Consider the following 19718-nt stretch of genomic DNA (forward strand, 5'->3'; position numbering starts at 1 on the left):
AAAAGGACAAAATTGGAATTTCATAATTACTAGTTGAAAATAATCCTTGACCAAGGTCATACAATAATACAATATTATTATATAAAATATCATGTACTTTACACATACATTTATTTATTCATTAATTATACATCCATCACACAACAATTCGTAACAATTTCATTTTGTAATATATATTCAATTTAGTTTAAGCAGTCATATCTTCTTTTTCTTCTTGACCGAGTCGGTAATCTTGAGAACCATAAGGACTAAAAGCTTCAAGGAGGAAGTTGGATTTACGCCAAGGATTGAGTCCCATGTCGTTGCACATATCATCAGCATGTTGGATGCTGAACGTGGAAATGCAATGACGTTTGTAGAATCTGCTTGAGTTTCTCGTCACTTCCATTTCTTTTAAGAATTGATCCAACATCTTCTCTTTGCTTGGTAATCTGAATTTCTCATCCACTAGCCGGCTTAGCCACATTGAACGTAGCTCTGATGTGTGTAAGTTCGAGCTGCTTTGGACGTATCCTACGAAACCCATGTTTGGTATCAATGGATGGATTGTTCCCCTGTAAATGATTTAGTTTGTATAAGCAACGGTCCAAATTTCATGAGTATACTAATAAAAGAATATATAGGCTTCCACTTGTACCACTGAATATGTTTATAGTCATAGAACTATATATTATAGCATGATCGTCTTTTTAAGTGTGCAACTAATGCATTTTCACATAATTTCAATTAATCTAAAGACGATTTTTATGTGTATGTACCTGTATAAAGGCATGACACCGCTTGGAAACTCAAGCCAAGTTCGGAAAGGTTCAGGAACAATAGCTTTGAGCTTCTTCTTGCCATCATAACCAGTAGCAAGTATCACAACATCAGCTTCTAATGTCGTCCCATCTTCAAACACAATCCCTTCTTCATAAAACCACCATTTTGATGATTTCTTAAACCGGATCATCCCTTTATCCGCTTCCTCAAAGAAATTCTCCGGTATGATCGCCATTTGACAAGAAGCATAGTCTTCCTCGAAAGAATGGTTTGGTTTTAGACCATATTTCTCAAGAGGTAGCTTCCATAAAACATATGATTCGATGAACTTGGAAACTACGGCACGCTGTTGTCACATATATGTTAAGAAACTTATAAAATTCTCAAGATTTTTGCATATAGAGAAGTGAAAAAGGTAATAAGATGACTAACCAGAAGAGAGAAGAGGAGGCAAAAGAGAGTTCTAAGGAAGCTTTGGTTAGGCCTATCATGGAGGAACTGAGAAGCTCTCGAAGAGTAGAACAAGAAGAATGGTAAGCCCCACACCCAATAATGTGGGATCCCCCAATGAGTTGTTCTCACCACCATTGTGCAAGCTTTTCCTCCTTCCCCTGCAAAATTTAAATATTATATTTAATTATGGGAATCAGATTAAATAAAGATCGAAATCGGTCATCTTAGGATATATATTTAATATGTTGTTTAATTAACTTGCGAGTAACTGTTTAATTGTTGCCAACTAGAACCATATACGTTCCAAGTCCAACCGAAAAGAAATAATATATACTAGTAAGTAAGACAATTATTGCTATCACTATATAGTATATATATTTTATCTTTATTTTGACTTGATCAGCCAATTATTAAGAGTGAAGCTAATTTATATAAATAGACATAGATATCTATGTACCTTGATTAGCTAAAGCAGACTCTAAAGCCAAATCAATGGCGGATTTCTTGAAGCCGATGACGGCTACTTTTTTGCCACTGAGGAGAGTAGAAGCTTCTTCTTTCTCTAACTTGCAGTAATCCATCGAATGCATTACTTTTCCTTGAAACATCTCCGGCCCTTTCTTTGCCGGAAAAGCTGGTATTCTTGGAACGTCGCCGTATTTCCCGGTACACACAACCACGAACTCAAATGCATGCCACTGCACACAAAAACATTGATATACAATATTTCATAAATGATGCATGCAGTAATATGGCAGTTTGAGATCCGGCTTAGGCTTCAAAGTTACCGAAAAACAATCGAGACAAACATTGAGATACGTAAGTTTAAATATGCGTATGCACCATTTGCTCGTGTAAATGCATGCATATGCAAATATATGAGACTGAATTAGCATTAAAGAATTGAGACAAACCTGAATATCTCCAGAATCTCCGATCTGAACAGCAACTTCCCATACAGGTTTTCCGGGCAACAAGTTGCCGTAAGCACCAAGGTCAACCATCTGAGGAGTTTCGCCATCACCGATGAACCTTACTTCGATGACCTTAGAGCCAAACTTCATGAATTTGAGAAGATCAAAATGTTTGGCATAAGATTCCAAGTAATCTAATATCTCAAGGTAAGGTGGGAAAGTTGTGTCATCTCTATTATTGGGCCATGGAAAGTCGGAGAACTCGTAATCGACTCGAGCCGATTGTAATTTAGTCGTCTCGTAAGTGCAGCTCCTCCAAACACCTCCGACTGAATCCGAGGCTTCGAATACGGTCGGGTTGTGATGAACTAAGTTCTTAGCGGCTGCTAATCCGCTAACACCAGCACCGATGATGGCTACTCTCGAAGAAGTAAGCTTATCATAGTTAGAAGCCATCTGAGAGAGGTTATGCTAGAGAGAAGAGAGATTAATGGTTTTGAGGAGAGGAATGGTTTTGATGAAGAGTGTTTTGAGTTGTTTGTGAGTTTGCATGAACATATTTATAAGATGTTTTTGGGTCGGGTCGGGTATTGTGTAGTCGGGTCAGGAATGAGTTTTATTAGGGAGCACGTGCTTTTGAATATTAGTTTAGTTTCGAGTAGGTTTGAAAGATCTAAACTGTTTTTTTTTTATCGCTGAGAAATTTTGTGGTTATTGTGAGGAAATTTCTGCAAGCGTGAGAAATATATTAAAAATTCGCTTTGTGTATTTGTTCGTGTTAAATTTCTAAGTACTTTCAAGAAGTCTAATGGAATATTTTCTCTTTTGTTAAATTAGGTTTTTAACTTGCTTTGTCTTCTTGAATATGAACAATTAAGAGCTTCTTAGTCTATAAATTGACCCAACTGTATTATATACAAATGCATAGATTTTTTTATATCAAAAATAGGTTTAAAACAAATTCTTGGTTCCATTAATATCGTTATCGAAATCTCCTTCCTATTTAAAATGTACTCTCGAATATCATTTGAGAATATTATAAGAATGAGAGAAAATTCCATTGTCCTCGGTGACAAAATTGATATATATATATATATATATATATATGTTTATTGCGAATTTACTTACAAAAATTATCTGACATCTAAATTTTATGGATAGTTGTTTATCGAGAAATATCGTGCGTGATAGAACGGATGACTGTATGTAAGCAATTTGATCGCTCATTAGCGAATCTAACTCAACTTAACACATGTGTTCTAGTCTACTCTTTTTATTTACAATCAATATGTATGCTTTCTTGAGATAATTATAACATCATATACGTACAGCTTAATACACGGGAAAATGTTTGTTTTTCCGAGAGCTTTCTAACGTTTAAGTCTTGAAAGAACAATATAATTATTGTTTTTAATCAATAAAGGAAATGTTCTCCGCAATGAAGTAAGACAAATAAAATGAACATCATAATTTTTACAATGTACATAAGACACATCCTTAAAAAAATAATTAACATAGTCGACAAAGACAATCTTGATTATGGTTTGATTTCCGCACAAGAAACGGGTCCGGATTGAAGCCATCCCTTATTAACAAGCCGTTGAAGAGCATGTACAGAGGTGAATTGAAATTTTCTATGTGTGATGAATTTAATAGTTTGGGTGGAATTATGATATATATAGTTAGTTCATGGTGAATTAGGTAAACTGTAAAGCATAGAAGTATATGGTGATACGAGTAGAGCGCCTTTAATTCATGTAAATTGCTATATGCAGCCCTTACTCTTACTATTCTCATACATTACAAGATCTTGAGTTTAATTTATCAACGAGAAAAAACAAAACGAAAAAAAGTATAATCTTTATATGGTCTTTGGTGGATAGACTTTATAAATGTATTTTAATTAATCATTATTGGTCTATTCTTAATCTGTTATTTCTGTCAGGTTCTTGAACTATAACTACTACTATCTCTATTTATTTATTTTATTTTTTGTCTCTAGTTTACTTTTGACTAAATCTTTATCCCTAAAAGCGAATTAAAATAATAATCGAGTACGTGTCCATGCAAGTGTTGAATTTCAAAACAATGGAAAAAAGTCTAGGTAGCCTTATCACTTATATTTGACTATCACCCAAAACTATGAATTGTATAAGCACACATTGACGAAGGATTTTTCCGACTAAATTTATGTTATACATTTTTATTTTTATCAAATTTGTGTCCAATTGTATTATTAGTTATACTATATATATTAAAAAGATAGAAAAAGAGATATAAAACAGTAAGATTACGAAATTGTTAAAGACAACGTAGTAATACATAAAGCGGTAAGGATTTTGTACCACCTTACTTTTAGAAATCATAAGTTTATATCTGCGATACTATAATGTAAGTTCAATTAAGAAGGAAATACATGATGGTAATATAATAATAATGTGGATTATCTAAGAAAATATAGCTATTACCATTACAGAAAAAGAGATTCAATTGCATCACATAATTTGTGTCAAAAAATTAAATGATACTAATTTGAATCATTTATTTATTAATAATACAAAAATTATAATTTAACATCAGTTACAATAATTATTTAACATCATTAATGCACACATTAGAATAAAAATATGTTCTAAAAAAAAAGAACAATTGTTCTCTCAAATTAATAGAATATATAGCTTGACTTAAGATATGTTGTCACACAACACTCTGCACATATATATAAACCAAAATAAGACTAGTCCTTTTTTTTGTTGGGTTGACCATTCTTCTTTCTTTTCTTTCCTTTTTTTGCCAACAACCATTCTTCTATAATATTGTCACTTGCGATGGTTTTTTTAGTATTATTAGCATATATGTATTTCGCAAATACGAAAAAAACAAAATCCAGTTGTCCTTATTTTCTGTTATTTATACTAACTCAAATACGTACACATCTATAATAATTTTATATCCAACCATGACATACCCCTAATCAGTTAGTAAATGATGTTTAATTAGGTATCTTAACATGTGTACCGAGTAAGCCAATTTTTTGTTAGTCGTGAATGTGGAGAATCTTCAAGTCAGACGTAACAGCACAAAAAAAATGAAGCCTAGTGACTAAGTCACAAATATACTTAATTAACTTGGTAGATTGTCAGTATCAGATTTTATGAGAAAACTAATGTCGATTTTTTTTGTATTTACTGTAATACAATCATTTGGTTGATTAACTGAGTCAAGGTTGTTTATGTATCAAATCACTTTAAATTTGAGGAATATCAAATAATATGATGAGCATGATATATGTATATTTATGCTATATAGAATACTTATGTATATATATATATATATAGTCATACAAAAATGATCAAATATAGTGAAAAGAGGAGGATCGTTAAGAAAAAAAGAGAGCGAGAGAGAGAGGAGGAAGTAACAAAGAAAATGAGGAGTTTGAACTCAAACAGAGGAGAGAAAGTTAGGAATATGGTTTGAGAAAATAAAAAAGGAAGAGAGTATGTACAATGTACCATTTTAATTGTTTGGTACGAATCAATTTTCTTACGATTGATATTTCGTAATCTTACTTCTTGTCTTTGTTACATGCATGTTTGGTGTGGTCCTAACTCCTAAGCATCTTATATATGCCCCTCCATCATAATCGAGAGAGAGAGAGAGAAAAAAGCGATATACAGTTTAACAAAGGTAAACTTTTATTTGATGTTACTATTTTCCCCTCTAATATTTACCATTCCCTTTTAAGATTTTTGCATTTTAATTATCATATTAACGAATATTTGTTATTTTAAGTTATCAACTGTGTATAGATTTATTTAGATTTGTTTTAAATTTCACGCGGGTGTCCTTGTCTCTGTGAGCATATACTTAGTTGCTGCATAAACAATTAAACATATACAATCTATATGAGCGTTGATAATATTATCGAAGTCTTTTTTTTTTCTCTTAATTGATTGCGTATTGTTTGTACTTTGTACAATGATCAACACGACAACACTCAACAGTAAACACAAAAACACATATAGAACCCTAACCTTTGAAACTATATATCAAACGAATTCAGATCCTAATCAACAACTACCAATAGTTAATAAGTACATTCTCGTAATAGTATAATTAAAAGTTTTCTTTGTTTGCAACAAGAACATATTTCATCATTGAAAAATGAAAAGTTAAGACGGATGGACCGGTCAAGATATTATTTTATATAACATCTGGATCAACTGATCGAGATTTGATCAAATACTAACAATATAGAGCTAACAACATAATTTCACTTTGTGAAACCAACAACGTTGAATCTTCTCTTGAAAGTTTCATAGCACTTGAAATCTTCATAACATTGACTTCTACTGTAAGATATTAAACTATATATGAATGCGTCGACTATTTCTATTTTTGACCTAGTAAATAAATAAAAGGCCTTAACTTGGAAGTTTTAGAAACGTACGGATTTAAGATTTTAAAACAAAAATAAATAAAAACGTATTGAAAAAGTTTTACAAAAATAAAAGTAGATGAAACTTGATGTTCAAGGTTCTTCTTTGGTTAGGTGTGTTGGCAGTGGCGGAGCCAGAACAATGACTCATTGGGGTCAAAAATAAATTAAACGAAACGATAAACTTTACTATAAACATAACAATGTCATTACAAATAAAAATTCTAAAGATGAACTCTGCGTTCACTCATATCTTGGAATCGTTTTATCACCGATTCGTTTGTAACAGTGTTAAGTGCTTGCTTTTCAATAAAACAAACAAGACAATCACTTAAGAACATATCACCGATACGGTTACGCAATGTAGTCTTCACAAAATTCATCGCGGAAAAACATCTTTCGACAGTTGCCGTTGCAACAGGAAGAATCAAAGATACCTTTAGAAGACGATATACCAAAGGATGTGAAAGATGCTTTCTTGTCTCTACCATCACACGAGCAAGATCACCAAGACACTTTAAATCTGTAAACCTTTCATCGTTTTTCACATTATCAAGGTAGATCTCAAGTTGATGATCAAGAGATCTACGCTCCACAAAACTAAAGTCATCTGGATAAAACTCGGTCAATCTCACGAGCATGGACTTATCAAACTGACGAAAAGAATCTATCGGACTCAAAGATGACATGCAAATAAGTAGTTCAGAATTCACCTCATCAAAGCGGTCATTAAACTCTTGAAGTTGCATATCTAAGACAGTGTAGAAACAATCCACCTTATAGTGATGCAAGTTGGTTATACCGGTCTTTTTCCTTGGTCTTCTAGAATCAACAAATTCTTCCTCCATTTTAAGCATTCCAGTGTTATTTTTCTCGCTAAAAGAACTAACTTTAGCCATAAAAGCATCCCATCCATCGTCTCTAACCTTTTGCAACTGACATTTAGTAGTTTTCACCAATGAAATAGCATTTAAGATATCTTGATCTTTTCTTTGCAAAGCCTTTGATAAGCTATCAGTGAGTCCCATAACAAGCAACATCAACTCCAGATAGAAAACAAAATCAAAGGTGTGAAAATACTTGAGAATACCATATGCTTGTTGTCTTTTGGTGGTGTCGGTGCCTTCATCCTGGATATACTCGAGAACTATAACTATAGATGAAAACAACTCCTCAAGACGCAACAAAGTCTTATAATGTGAACCCCAACGAGTATTTCCAGGTCTTTGAAGGGAAAGTTCTTGGTTTAACCCAGTTCCTGTCTTAATTTCACCATTGCTAATCTTTTCTTCCACTTTTTGCCGATGGATTTCCCGGATCTTATCTTTTCTTTTGCAAGAAGCTCCAACAACATTTAGCAAAACAGAAATCATATAAAAAAACTCTCCAACTTCAACATGTTTTTTTGCAACTGCCATGACAACCAATTGTAGTTGATGAGCGAAGCAATGCACATAATATGCAGAGCTACTTTCTTTCAAAATCAATGATCTCAGTCCATTGAACTCTCCTTTCATGTTGCTAGCTCCATCGTATCCCTGCCCTCTCAGCTTTTTCAAACTCAATCCATATTTAGCAAACAAAGAATCAATAGCACTTTTTAGAGATAAAGAAGATGTCTCTTGCACATGAATAACACCAATAAATCTTTCTTTAACTACCCCATACTTATCAACGAAGCGAAAAACTACTGCCATTTGCTCTTTATCTGAAGCATCAGCCGATTCATCTACAAGCAAGCCAAAGACATCATTATCCATTTCTTCAATAATAGATCTAGTTACCTCTTTTGAAAAGCAATGGACAATATCTTTTTGAATTGGTGGAGATGTCATCTGGTTATTTTTAGGAGCATTTTTCAACACAACTTTCTTTACAACTTCATTCTGACCAGCTGTATACTTCAAAAGCTCTACAAAATTACCCTTATTTGTTGACTCTTCTGATTCATCATGACCACGAAATGGTAATCCTTGATGTAACAAGTGTCGAGAAACATCAATGGAAGCATTCAACCAGATTCGATAATCATTCTTCACAACATCGGTTTGCTTATGGAGAGCATGCTTGATGGACTGACCTTGTCTCATCAAATCCTCACATTTTCTTTTTGCATTATTGTGAAAACTATTCACATCCAATCCCACATGTTGGTCCAACCTATCAGCCTTATTCCAACTACAAAAACCAGTTGATAGAAAGCTATCACTCCCTCCTTGATTTCCAGTTTGATCTCTGAATAAGTAACAATACAAGCAAAAAGCTTTTTCTTTCTCCACACTATACTCCAACCAATCACCATACAAATCAAACCATTTTGGATTAAAACGGCGTAACACCTTTCCAATTGCTATTTGTTTAAACTTATGACCACGAGGTTGACAAGGTCCCCTAATCAAATATTCACGTCGTACCTCATCTCTTTGATTAGGATGATAACTTAGAATGCTTTTTCTCTTTGCGGGATCACTTGGCAATTCATTTAAATTAATATCAGGTGGTGGCGGAGATTTTCTTTTCAGAAACCGATACATTATTTTTGTTGTTGCCTTGCCTACATACAAAAAATAAGAATCAATATAAAAATCATGAGTTGAAACTTAAATCAAACATAAAAATTGTTTTCTCCGTGGCCTTATCATGATTCATGACAACTTTAATTTTTGTCATTAGTAAAAATTACTGTGAGATTAAATTAGAAACTAAAACAAACTACATCAAAAATTAAGAAGAAAACAGTATATTGACGACTAACGTTACAAAGAAAACTCATGAATAATGACGAATTGAGTTTTTAATTTTTGACAGAATAACAACACCAAAAACTAAATTAATCACAAACGAATTTTGCTTAAGTGATCAAATTGAAATTGGTTGATAGTTAATTAAACTTTATATAAAATATATATATATATATATATATATATATATAAAAGAGTTTACCTTGAAATCTATAGTCTCGAGCCTTAATCTGATTTTCAAGGATGTGATGATTGTATAAAAAACAAAAGAGGAAGAAGCTAAATTGTTTTTGGCTACCACGACACATGTTCAATTATTTAGGTTTTTTACTTTCTTAATTTGACAGATTTTTATTGGACCTAACATTAGTATAATTTTAATAAAATTATTGGGTTTTTGTATTTATAATTCATAAAATTTTATTGAGCTTTGTTTTACTTGTACCTTAATAAATCATTCATAGGGGTCAATATTTTTGTTTGACTGGGGTCAATAAATATTTTTTAATAAAAATTCTATTATTTTCCAAAAGTTCACTGAGGTCATTTGACCCCTATAATTCTTCATTGGCTCCGTCCCTGTGTGTTGGGTAGGCACTTTGGATCAAAGCTGTATGTGAGTATAAAGTTAATAGCATGCAGAGCATTTAGCATATTCTCAAGGGACATCAAATTCCCCAGAGTGAATAGAAATTTGATCAGTAACTGAATCGTTAAATAATAAAACACAGATAGAGTTATATCACCTGTAAAAAATTGACAGACTACCTAAAATGAATTAAAATTTCCCAAAATGTGAAGAAGAAGAAGAAAGCTAAACATAGTTTACGGGTCACATATCTATAAAAGACTCTACGACCAAAATGATCAAACGATTAAGCAAAAATATTACCAAAAGTACACTTTTATATCGATAGGAGCATAATGGTTCAAATAATAATGGGCCTATAGAAAAAATCGAGGCCCATTAACTTTCTCTTGGAGTATGTAAAAAATAAAATGAGTGTTGTGTGAACTTGTGAGATAAGGTAATTTGCAACTTCATTGAACGTTAAAAATAAGCAGAAGACATGAAAATTAATATAAGCTAACTAGTTGAATGGTTTGGTAGAGCTTTCGTAAAAAAAAGAACGAGGCTCAAATGATTTCAGTATTACAAACCAAAATGAGGTATGAAGTAATATACAAGTTGTATCATACATAAAGAACAACTTGTTCATGACAAACCCAAACTCAGCTATCTCAAGAATGTAATAGTAGTAATAGCTAAATCGTCGGATCCAATAGACGGCTAGTGGTTAAGTAATGTATGCGGGTTTATATAAAGGTCGTGGTTACTGGTTAGAAACATAATGAAGTAAAAATTTGTTACATATATGAGCTTATAAAGCCTATAAACGAGATACGATTTTTTTACATTCAAAATAATAACGGGCCTGTGAAAGCCCATAAAAGCTATCACTTTCCGTGGTCACCGTAACTTCCGCGAGTGTATAAAGAAGAAATTCACATACTTAATTACCAAATTATTCGTTTAATAATATTGTAAAGTGATGATGAACGATATCACATTGTGACATTGACACTCATACATGTAGTTTATAATTTATGAATTCATGTAATGTATATCGTACGTGTATGCTAAATTATAATATGTCAATAAGGTAAACATGATTGAACTTTTACTTTTTGCATAAATCAACAAATTTCCTTTCCATATCTTTTTTCACCTCTATACTTTACTTTCTAATTTAAAGTTATGATATAAAATTAATAAATTGTGTTTGCTTGTAATATTTTAACAAAACCACGCCTCACCAACTTTTTCCTAATCTTTTCTTCAACTTTTTTTCCTTTGTTGTCACCTTTTCGATATGGAATAAGTAATAACATCATTAATTCATTATATGTACTTCTCTTTTTCAATTTTTTTTCTTCTCATTTCTTAGCTTTCTGCTGAATTATTTGGCAATTGGTAAAATTACAAATCACGCTGAAAAGCCAAAAGTTAAATAATATTATTTTCATATCAATAAAATGTGAGTGAGTTATGGGAGCCTAGATTTTGGTTCAAATCAAATTCTAATTATCGTATTGGTTAAAAAATCTATCAACTAAAATTCGATAACTTGACAATTAATTGAAACAACAACGGTTTAAACAGTTAATTAGTATTTATACATTTTTTCTTGTATTTATGCGTTTTTGTTTGATGTTTAGAAAAACACACATATTAAAAAAATATATATATTAAATATTGATTATAAATTTATTATTTTTTGTGTTTTACAATTTTCTATTATTCTAAATCAATGATAATTAACTATTTTTTTAGAAAATTACAATTCACTAATATTATCCAATAAATATTGCATGAAAAATTTAAAAGATTAATCTTTTAGAAATAAATCATTTAGTAATAAAGAAAATATATATTTATAAATAATTTTACAATTTAGTGGAAAATTATAAAAAAAATATATTTAATGTTTTCTAGCAAAAATATATAAAATCTTATTAGAATTAGAACCCGACAATCCGGATAAATGCGTTACGACTTGTAGAAGATTTGGTTTAAGGCTTGAAGCAATAATTAAATATTAAATATCTAGATATTTGCATAAACGTTGCAAAATGGAAGAAATTGCCAAAACAAAATAATTATTTGACTTTTAAATTGCGTAATAGTATAATTATAATTCTCTTTCTATCTCTAAATCACAGCGTGGGGAACGTTTTTTCCTGGAAGAAGAAGAAGAAGAGCTCAACAAGCTCAACGACCAAAAAACTTCGGACACGAAGACTTTTTAATTCATTTCTCCTCTTTTGTTTTTTTCGTTCCAAAATATTCGATACTCTCGATCTCTTCTTCGTGATCCTCATTAAATAAAAATACGATTTTTATTCTTTTTTTGTGAGTGCACCAAATTTTTTGACTTTGGATTAGCGTAGAATTCAAGCACATTCTGGGTTTATTCGTGTATGAGTAGACATTGATTTTGTCAAAGTTGCATTCTTTTATATAAAAAAAGTTTAATTTCCTTTTTTCTTTTCTTTTCTCTTTTTTTTTTTTTTCCCCCATGTTATAGATTCTTCCCCAAATTTTGAAGAAAGGAGAGAACTAAAGAGTCCTTTTTGAGATTCTTTTGCTGCTTCCCTTGCTTGATTAGATCATTTTTGTGATTCTGGATTTTGTGGGGGTTTCGTGAAGCTTATTGGGATCTTATCTGATTCAGGATTTTCTCAAGGTAAAGGGACGATCTTTAGCTTCTTTGCAGCTGCAATTACTTGATAATTCCATGTCTGGATTCTAATTTCATGGTTTTTTGAAAAAAAAAACAAAAAACAAATCCGTTTGGAACTCGTTTGCTTAATGGTGACAGGTTTTAGGGTTGTTTAGTTATTGTTGTTAGATTCAAAGTGCTATTGTTCTGTGGCTTTTGATGTTTGGAAGTGAAACAAGTTTGTTTTGGGTTTTTGCTAATCAGAGATGATTCGACGATTTTGCAGGCTGCATTGCCGTATGAGCAGATAGTTTTATTTAGGCATTATGGGTTGGTTTAACAAGATCTTTAAAGGCTCTAACCAAAGGCTCCGGGTTGGGAATAATAAGCACAATCACAATGTTTATTACGATAATTATCCGACTGCTTCACATGATGATGAGCCTAGTGCGGCGGATACAGATGCTGATAATGATGAACCTCATCATACTCAGGAACCATCTACATCTGAGGTGAGTTTGGGGATCATGAAGTAGTGAAAAGAACCACATATATAGTTGACGGTTTATCATAGCTCTGGTCTGTACTGTTATTTCAACTTTTGTGGTTTTTCTTTACTAGGATAATACATCGAATGACCAGGAAAATGAAGACATAGACCGTGCAATTGCATTGTCGCTTTTAGAAGAGAATCAAGAACAGACAAGTATAAGCGGTGAGTTCATTTTCAGGATTGTTTTAGCCAAAACAGATATATGAAGACATGGTTTTGTTATCGGATTCGGTTTGCTACAATTCCTTTAAAAAAAGTAATGGACACAGGGAAATACTCGATGCCGGTGGATGAAGATGAGCAACTTGCTAGAGCCCTACAAGAAAGTATGGTAGTTGGGAATTCACCCCGTCACAAAAGTGGAAGTACATATGATAATGGGAATGCATATGGAGCTGGAGATTTATATGGGAATGGACATATGTATGGAGGAGGAAATGTATATGCAAATGGAGATATTTATTATCCAAGACCTATTACTTTTCAAATGGATTTCAGGTATTTAGATAGCCAATCATATTTAGCTGGCTTAATTTGGTCGATGTGTTAGTTTAGTGTCCAGCAGCCAAATAACTTGTCAACAACTTGTCTGCATAGGATTTGTGCTGGCTGTAATATGGAGATTGGCCATGGAAGATTTCTGAATTGCCTTAATTCACTATGGCATCCAGAATGTTTTCGATGTTATGGCTGCAGTCAGCCGATTTCTGAGTACGAGGTGAAACCAAGCTCTCTTCCATATCCTCTTCATTTGCTTTCTGGTTCTACTTAACCTTTAGATTTTCTTTTGTAATGTGTTTCCCTTTTTTCCTATAGTTTTCAACATCAGGGAACTACCCTTTTCACAAGGCTTGTTACAGGGAGAGATATCATCCTAAATGTGATGTCTGCAGCCACTTTGTACGTAAACCTCTTTCCTTTTCTATCATTTTAGCCCATAAATATATTCATGTGTTGTTGTTTTGTTCCGGATCTTACACTTATCGTCTGTTGCTTTGTTTTTCTCCCGAATGTAAATTCTTTGAACAGATACCAACAAATCATGCTGGTCTTATTGAATATAGGGCACATCCTTTTTGGGTTCAGAAGTATTGTCCTTCTCACGAACACGATGCTACCCCGAGATGTTGCAGTTGTGAAAGAATGGAGGTGGGTTTTCTTCTCCTCTAATATGTCCCCAAACATACATCATCTACTCAAAAGTGAAAACATTTTTTAGCCGGTAATTGACAACTTAGCTATACTTTGTAGCCACGGAATACGAGATATGTTGAACTTAACGATGGACGGAAACTTTGCCTTGAGTGTTTGGACTCGGCGGTCATGGACACCATGCAATGCCAACCTCTGTACTTGCAAATACAAAATTTCTATGAAGGACTCAACATGAAGGTAGAGCAGGAAGTTCCACTCCTCTTGGTTGAGAGACAAGCACTTAACGAAGCCAGAGAAGGTGAAAAGAATGTAAGTAAAGAAAAGACAATTATCCAGTACTAAGCTAATACTTGAAATTATTATCACATTCTGTTTCTAAAGTATTAAACCTTTTCATTTTGCTTCTTAGGGTCACTATCACATGCCAGAAACAAGAGGACTCTGCCTTTCAGAAGAACAAACTGTTAGTACTGTAAGAAAGCGATCAAAGCATGGCACAGGAAAATGGGCCGGGAATATTACAGAACCTTACAAGTTAACACGGCAATGTGAAGTTACCGCCATTCTCATCTTATTCGGGCTCCCTAGGTAAAAAAGACTCTTTTTGCTTCCATTGAATTGATCTTATGTCACAGTTCAAGCATTGATGGTTTTGCTGAATTTTGTTCAGGTTACTTACTGGTTCGATTCTAGCTCATGAGATGATGCATGCGTGGATGAGGCTCAAAGGTGAATTTCTTACTACTCCTCTTAACGTCTTATATTACTGCTTCTTTCTGTTGATCACATTGTTGAAACCTTGTTTCGTTTTGGTCTTAAAAAGGATTCCGAACACTGAGCCAAGATGTTGAAGAAGGTATATGTCAAGTGATGGCTCATAAATGGTTAGATGCTGAGTTAGCTGCTGGTTCAACAAATAGCAATGCTGCATCATCATCCTCCTCTTCTCAAGGACTGAAAAAGGGACCGAGATCTCAGTACGAGAGAAAGCTTGGTGAGTTTTTCAAGCACCAAATCGAGTCTGATGCTTCTCCGGTTTATGGAGACGGGTTCAGAGCTGGGAGGTTAGCTGTTCACAAGTACGGTTTGCGAAAAACACTTGAGCATATACAGATGACCGGTAGATTCCCGGTTTAAGAACCCAAATGGACAAGGTCTTCTACTTTATTTATAGGATCCTTGGTAGATTATTATTATATGCTCTAATTCTTTTGGTGGAAAATGTACTCTCGACCATATTCTTATGTGTAGTCTCATTCGATGATTCTTTGTATTCCTCTGTTAAAATCCATCAGAATCAGATTCAGTGTTTTCTTTGTTATTGCTCTCCAAATTCAATCGAACCAAACCGAGCCAAACCAAACCAACCGAACCAAATTCCAATTTAAAGGTTTCTTCTTTACACACTCTCACTCTTCGTCGCCGACGTAGTCGTCGTCAATCGTCGACTAAAACCTTAGACACATTCCAAAGTACGGAACTTTGAGGTCCCAAGTTTAATGGGTTCCAGCGTTAATCATCCGACAACAAAATTCTCCTGATGCTCCGACGGTCTCCGGCACGCGTTGTTGCCTATCAGTTGCTTCCGTTTCTCTATACTCGTAGCTTCTCCGAAGCCTCGAGAACCTTACGCCGCGAGCTTCGAGGAGGAAACGGGCGAATTCGACCCGAATTACTCGAGCGGGTCTCACGTTTGCTCGTACTTGGCAGGTACGAAGCTTTACATGATCTATCACTCGATTTCTCAGATGAACTTCTCAACTCCATCCTGCGTAGATTGAGGCTTAACCCAGAGGCATGTCTGGAGATTTTCAATTTGGCTTCAAAGCAACAAAAGTTCCGGCCTGATTACAAGGCTTACTGTAAAATGGTTCACATCTTGTCCAGGGCTAGAAATTACCAACAGACAAAATCGTATTTATGTGAACTGGTTGCTCTTAATCACTCGGGCTTCGTTGTCTGGGGAGAGCTCGTTCGGGTTTTCAAGGAATTTTCCTTCTCTCCTACAGTCTTTGACATGATACTGAAAGTTTATGCAGAGAAGGGTTTGGTTAAGAATGCTTTACATGTGTTTGACAACATGGGAAACTATGGAAGAATTCCTAGTTTGTTGTCTTGTAATAGCTTGTTGAGCAATTTGGTCAGGAAAGGGGAAAACTTTGTGGCTTTACATGTTTATGATCAGATGATTAGCTTTGAGGTTTCTCCGGATGTGTTTACTTGCAGTATTGTTGTTAATGCTTATTGTAGAAGTGGGAATGTGGATAAAGCCATGGTATTTGCGAAAGAAACGGAGAGTTCATTGGGTTTGGAGCTGAATGTGGTAACTTACAATAGTTTGATCAATGGGTATGCTATGATCGGAGATGTTGAGGGAATGACAAGAGTGTTGCGGTTGATGTCTGAGAGAGGGGTTTCTAGGAACGTTGTTACGTATACTTCGTTGATTAAGGGTTACTGCAAAAAGGGTTTGATGGAAGAAGCGGAACATGTGTTTGAATTGCTAAAGGAAAAGAAACTTGTTGCGGATCAGCATATGTACGGTGTGTTGATGGATGGATATTGTCGTACTGGTCAAATCCGTGATGCTGTTAGGGTTCATGATAATATGATTGAGATAGGCGTAAGAACAAATACTACCATTTGTAACTCCTTGATCAATGGGTACTGCAAATCTGGTCAATTAGTTGAAGCGGAACAAATATTTTCTCGGATGAACGATTGGAGCTTGAAACCAGATCATCACACGTACAATACCCTTGTGGATGGGTATTGCAGGGCTGGTTATGTTGACGAGGCTTTAAAGCTTTGTGATCAAATGTGCCAAAAAGAAGTTGTACCAACAGTTATGACTTACAATATTCTGCTTAAAGGTTATAGTAGGATTGGTGCTTTTCATGATGTTTTGAGCCTTTGGAAGATGATGCTTAAAAGAGGCGTAAACGCCGATGAGATTAGTTGTAGCACCCTACTCGAAGCATTGTTCAAGCTTGGCGATTTTAATGAAGCTATGAAGCTGTGGGAGAATGTCTTAGCAAGAGGTCTATTGACTGATACGATAACATTAAATGTAATGATCAGTGGGCTGTGTAAAATGGAGAAGGTCAATGAAGCCAAAGAGATTCTAGATAATGTGAACATTTTCAGATGTAAGCCAGCTGTGCAAACATATCAAGCGTTGAGCCATGGGTATTATAAAGTCGGAAATTTGAAAGAAGCCTTTGCGGTTAAAGAGTATATGGAAAGGAAAGGAATCTTCCCCACCATAGAGATGTATAACACTCTGATATCTGGTGCTTTCAAATATAGACACTTGAATAAAGTAGCGGATCTTGTGATCGAGCTACGCGCAAGAGGATTAACTCCTACTGTTGCTACATATGGTGCTCTCATCACCGGCTGGTGCAATATTGGAATGATAGATAAAGCCTACGCTACATGTTTCGAAATGATAGAGAAAGGGATTACCTTAAATGTGAATATTTGCAGCAAGATTGCAAATAGTTTGTTTCGTCTTGATAAGATTGATGAGGCTTGTTTGCTATTGCAGAAGATTGTGGATTTTGATCTGCTTCTTCCCGGTTACCAGAGCTTGAAAGAGTTTCTTGAGGCCAGTGCTACGACGTGTCTTAAAACACAAAAAATCGCTGAGTCTGTCGAGAATAGCACCCCTAAGAAGCTCTTAGTTCCCAATAACATTGTTTACAATGTTGCTATCGCAGGTCTCTGTAAAGCTGGGAAACTCGAGGATGCTCGAAAACTCTTCTCGGATTTACTATCAAGTGATAGGTTTATTCCAGACGAATACACATACACGATCCTAATTCACGGATGTGCTATTGCTGGTGATATAAACAAAGCCTTTACCCTGAGGGATGAGATGGCTCTAAAAGGTATTATCCCGAACATTGTTACATACAACGCTTTGATAAAAGGCTTGTGCAAGTTGGGTAATGTAGATCGTGCTCAGAGGCTTTTACATAAGCTTCCACAGAAGGGCATAACTCCTAATGCTATTACCTATAACACATTAATTGATGGACTAGTTAAAAGTGGTAATGTTGCTGAAGCTATGCGTTTAAAAGAAAAAATGATTGAGAAAGGCTTGGTTAGAGGGTCCGATAAACAGGGGGATGTTGACATACCAAAGGAGGTGGTTTTGGATCCGGAAGTTAAATTGGGGAGCACAGGAGTGATCGAAATGAACTCAAATGAGCTTTATGATGTTAGGAGAGTTTCTGAAGCAGTAGTATGATGACGAATAACAAATCCTGACCTCTTGTAGAACTCTTTGAAAGATCACTTTGAGTCTTCAATGTTGCTATGATTGATGGGTAACATGAAAGGAGGCTACAACGAATCTCCTCCATTGATGTGGTATGATTGTATACTTCAAAGAAAACAGTGCCATTGTCTCAAGATCATTTGGAAATTGTGATCCTTCTACCAAACAATCCATCACTTGGCTTCAAATTTATCGGCCTTCTCTTCTGATCCTTGATGTTTTAAAGATACGAGACATCACATTCATGGAGCCTGAAATTTCGAGCGGCCTCAGGTAAGCACACATTACACTTGTTCATGCTCCTCTTAGTTCAATCAAGTTTGACAAACTATAGTTTTTAGGATATAAGACAAAACTAAGAATGATAATTGTCTTTTGTCAGGTTTATATAGTAAAGGCCAAACGATCGATATTAGTCACTGGTCTTTTTGATAAGCTGATCAACCGATCAAACCAGTAAGCTCCCCATCTCACGGTTGTTCTTGTACCTTCCAAAGCCAGATAAGACTCTGTGATCAGATATGTACCATATATAATGTTCAATGTAATAAATGAGATCTTGATTAAATAAGTAAAGTTGCTTCAGATCAACACAAGCTATTGATTTAAATTGACGAGCCACCTCTTTTTCCTTTTTAGAATGTGAACAACCAAACCTACCTTTGATTGTGTGTGCTATCTGCCGAACCGGAGAGCTTATTCCGGTCTGTCTCGGTTTCATTGTACTTACTTCGGTTTGTTTGAGACACGGTGGGTCCATTGTCGATACCATTGTCACATGCGCAGAAAGCTCAGAAGTCACTCAGCTTGAGAAAAATATTCAAAACTAAAATTATTAAAGCTAACAAATTTTGCATTTTGATTTATTTATATAAAAGAAAAATTTAAGAATAAAGTTAACAAATGAATATGTAGTGTATATAGAAAAATTATTTACACAACACTCCACTTGTTCCTAAATATCCAAGTTTTAGAAAGAAAGAAAATGTTTCAAAAAGATACATTTTGCTAGGTTTTCTAAGCATTGGTAGTTAGTTATGGATGATAAATTGTAGACTACAAGACAAACAATAGAATGGTTTAGAGTTTTAAAAAATTGTTTATCACAAAAAAAAATGGATGTATTTAATATCAACCTGTTACAAATTGGATTAATCTGGAATAGAGTGAGTATATATTACTTTTGATAGAGA

The 19718-nt window shown here is 34.2% G+C and overlaps 4 protein-coding genes and 1 long non-coding RNA gene across 7 annotated transcripts; 2 read left to right on the forward strand and 3 right to left on the reverse strand.

Moving 5' to 3' along the window:
- Positions 1 to 7: 7 nt before the first annotated feature.
- On the reverse strand, positions 8 to 2727 carry FMO1 (flavin-dependent monooxygenase 1). The gene is made up of 5 exons (NM_101783.4): positions 2130 to 2727; positions 1673 to 1913; positions 1195 to 1373; positions 759 to 1108; positions 8 to 554 (listed from the first exon to the last, which is right to left on the reverse strand). The coding sequence occupies exons 1-5, from the start codon at positions 2583 to 2585 to the stop codon at positions 188 to 190; spliced, it is 1593 nt and encodes a 530-aa protein (NP_173359.3). The 5' UTR covers positions 2586 to 2727; the 3' UTR covers positions 8 to 187.
- Positions 2728 to 6791: 4064 nt separating this feature from the next.
- Positions 6792 to 9101, reverse strand: AT1G19260 (TTF-type zinc finger protein with HAT dimerization domain-containing protein; the record flags this gene model as incomplete). Its single annotated transcript, NM_101784.1, has 1 exon — positions 6792 to 9101. The coding sequence occupies one exon, from the start codon at positions 9099 to 9101 to the stop codon at positions 6792 to 6794; it is 2310 nt and encodes a 769-aa protein (NP_173360.1).
- Positions 9102 to 11948: 2847 nt separating this feature from the next.
- DA1 lies at positions 11949 to 15564 on the forward strand. 2 transcript variants are annotated; one of them, NM_001332389.1, is made up of 12 exons: positions 12033 to 12288; positions 12398 to 12556; positions 12819 to 13044; positions 13154 to 13247; positions 13355 to 13583; positions 13683 to 13803; positions 13902 to 13985; positions 14115 to 14234; positions 14337 to 14549; positions 14650 to 14828; positions 14911 to 14969; positions 15064 to 15560. In NM_001332389.1, exons 3-12 carry the CDS (start codon positions 12859 to 12861, stop codon positions 15375 to 15377), a joined length of 1599 nt encoding a protein of 532 aa, NP_001320535.1. In that variant the 5' UTR covers positions 12033 to 12288; positions 12398 to 12556; positions 12819 to 12858; the 3' UTR covers positions 15378 to 15560. The 2 variants fall into 2 exon arrangements, with proteins under 2 accessions (NP_173361.1, NP_001320535.1); NM_101785.4 differs by having other exon boundaries at positions 11949 to 12556; positions 15064 to 15564.
- A 41-nt stretch (positions 15565 to 15605) lies between these two features.
- Positions 15606 to 19108, forward strand: AT1G19290 (Pentatricopeptide repeat (PPR) superfamily protein; the record flags this gene model as incomplete). 2 transcript variants are annotated; one of them, NM_001332390.1, is made up of 2 exons in its annotated part: positions 15606 to 18798; positions 18908 to 19108. In NM_001332390.1, the coding sequence occupies one exon, from the start codon at positions 15781 to 15783 to the stop codon at positions 18493 to 18495; it is 2715 nt and encodes a 904-aa protein (NP_001319043.1). In that variant the 3' UTR covers positions 18496 to 18798; positions 18908 to 19108. The 2 variants fall into 2 exon arrangements, with proteins under 2 accessions (NP_001319043.1, NP_173362.2); NM_101786.3 differs by lacking the exon at positions 18908 to 19108 and having other exon boundaries at positions 15781 to 18603.
- On the reverse strand, positions 18940 to 19327 carry AT1G05493. Its single transcript, NR_138908.1, has 2 exons — positions 19186 to 19327; positions 18940 to 19032 (listed from the first exon to the last, which is right to left on the reverse strand). It is a non-coding gene; the product is annotated as an other RNA (long non-coding RNA).
- Positions 19328 to 19718: the final 391 nt, after the last annotated feature.

This window comes from Arabidopsis thaliana (genome assembly GCF_000001735.4).
Source record: "Arabidopsis thaliana chromosome 1 sequence".
Classification (NCBI taxonomy): Eukaryota; Viridiplantae; Streptophyta; class Magnoliopsida; order Brassicales; family Brassicaceae; genus Arabidopsis; species Arabidopsis thaliana.

Excerpts from the sequence above, each read along its gene's own strand:
- FMO1 (NM_101783.4), bottom strand. The coding sequence starts at position 2,585 with ATGGCTTCTAACTATGATAAGCTTACTTCTTCGAGAGTAGCCATCATC. Across the intron at positions 1,914-2,129 it reads GAGATTCTGGAGATATTCAG|TGGCATGCATTTGAGTTCGT; the intron begins GTTTGTCTCAAT and ends TTTTGTGTGCAG. Across the intron at positions 555-758 it reads GGTGTCATGCCTTTATACAG|GGGAACAATCCATCCATTGA; the intron begins GTACATACACAT and ends AATCATTTACAG.
- DA1 (NM_101785.4), top strand. The coding sequence starts at position 12,859 with ATGGGTTGGTTTAACAAGATCTTTAAAGGCTCTAACCAAAGGCTCCGG. Across the intron at positions 14,550-14,649 it reads CCAGAGAAGGTGAAAAGAAT|GGTCACTATCACATGCCAGA; the intron begins GTAAGTAAAGAA and ends TTTGCTTCTTAG. Across the intron at positions 14,829-14,910 it reads ATCTTATTCGGGCTCCCTAG|GTTACTTACTGGTTCGATTC; the intron begins GTAAAAAAGACT and ends AATTTTGTTCAG.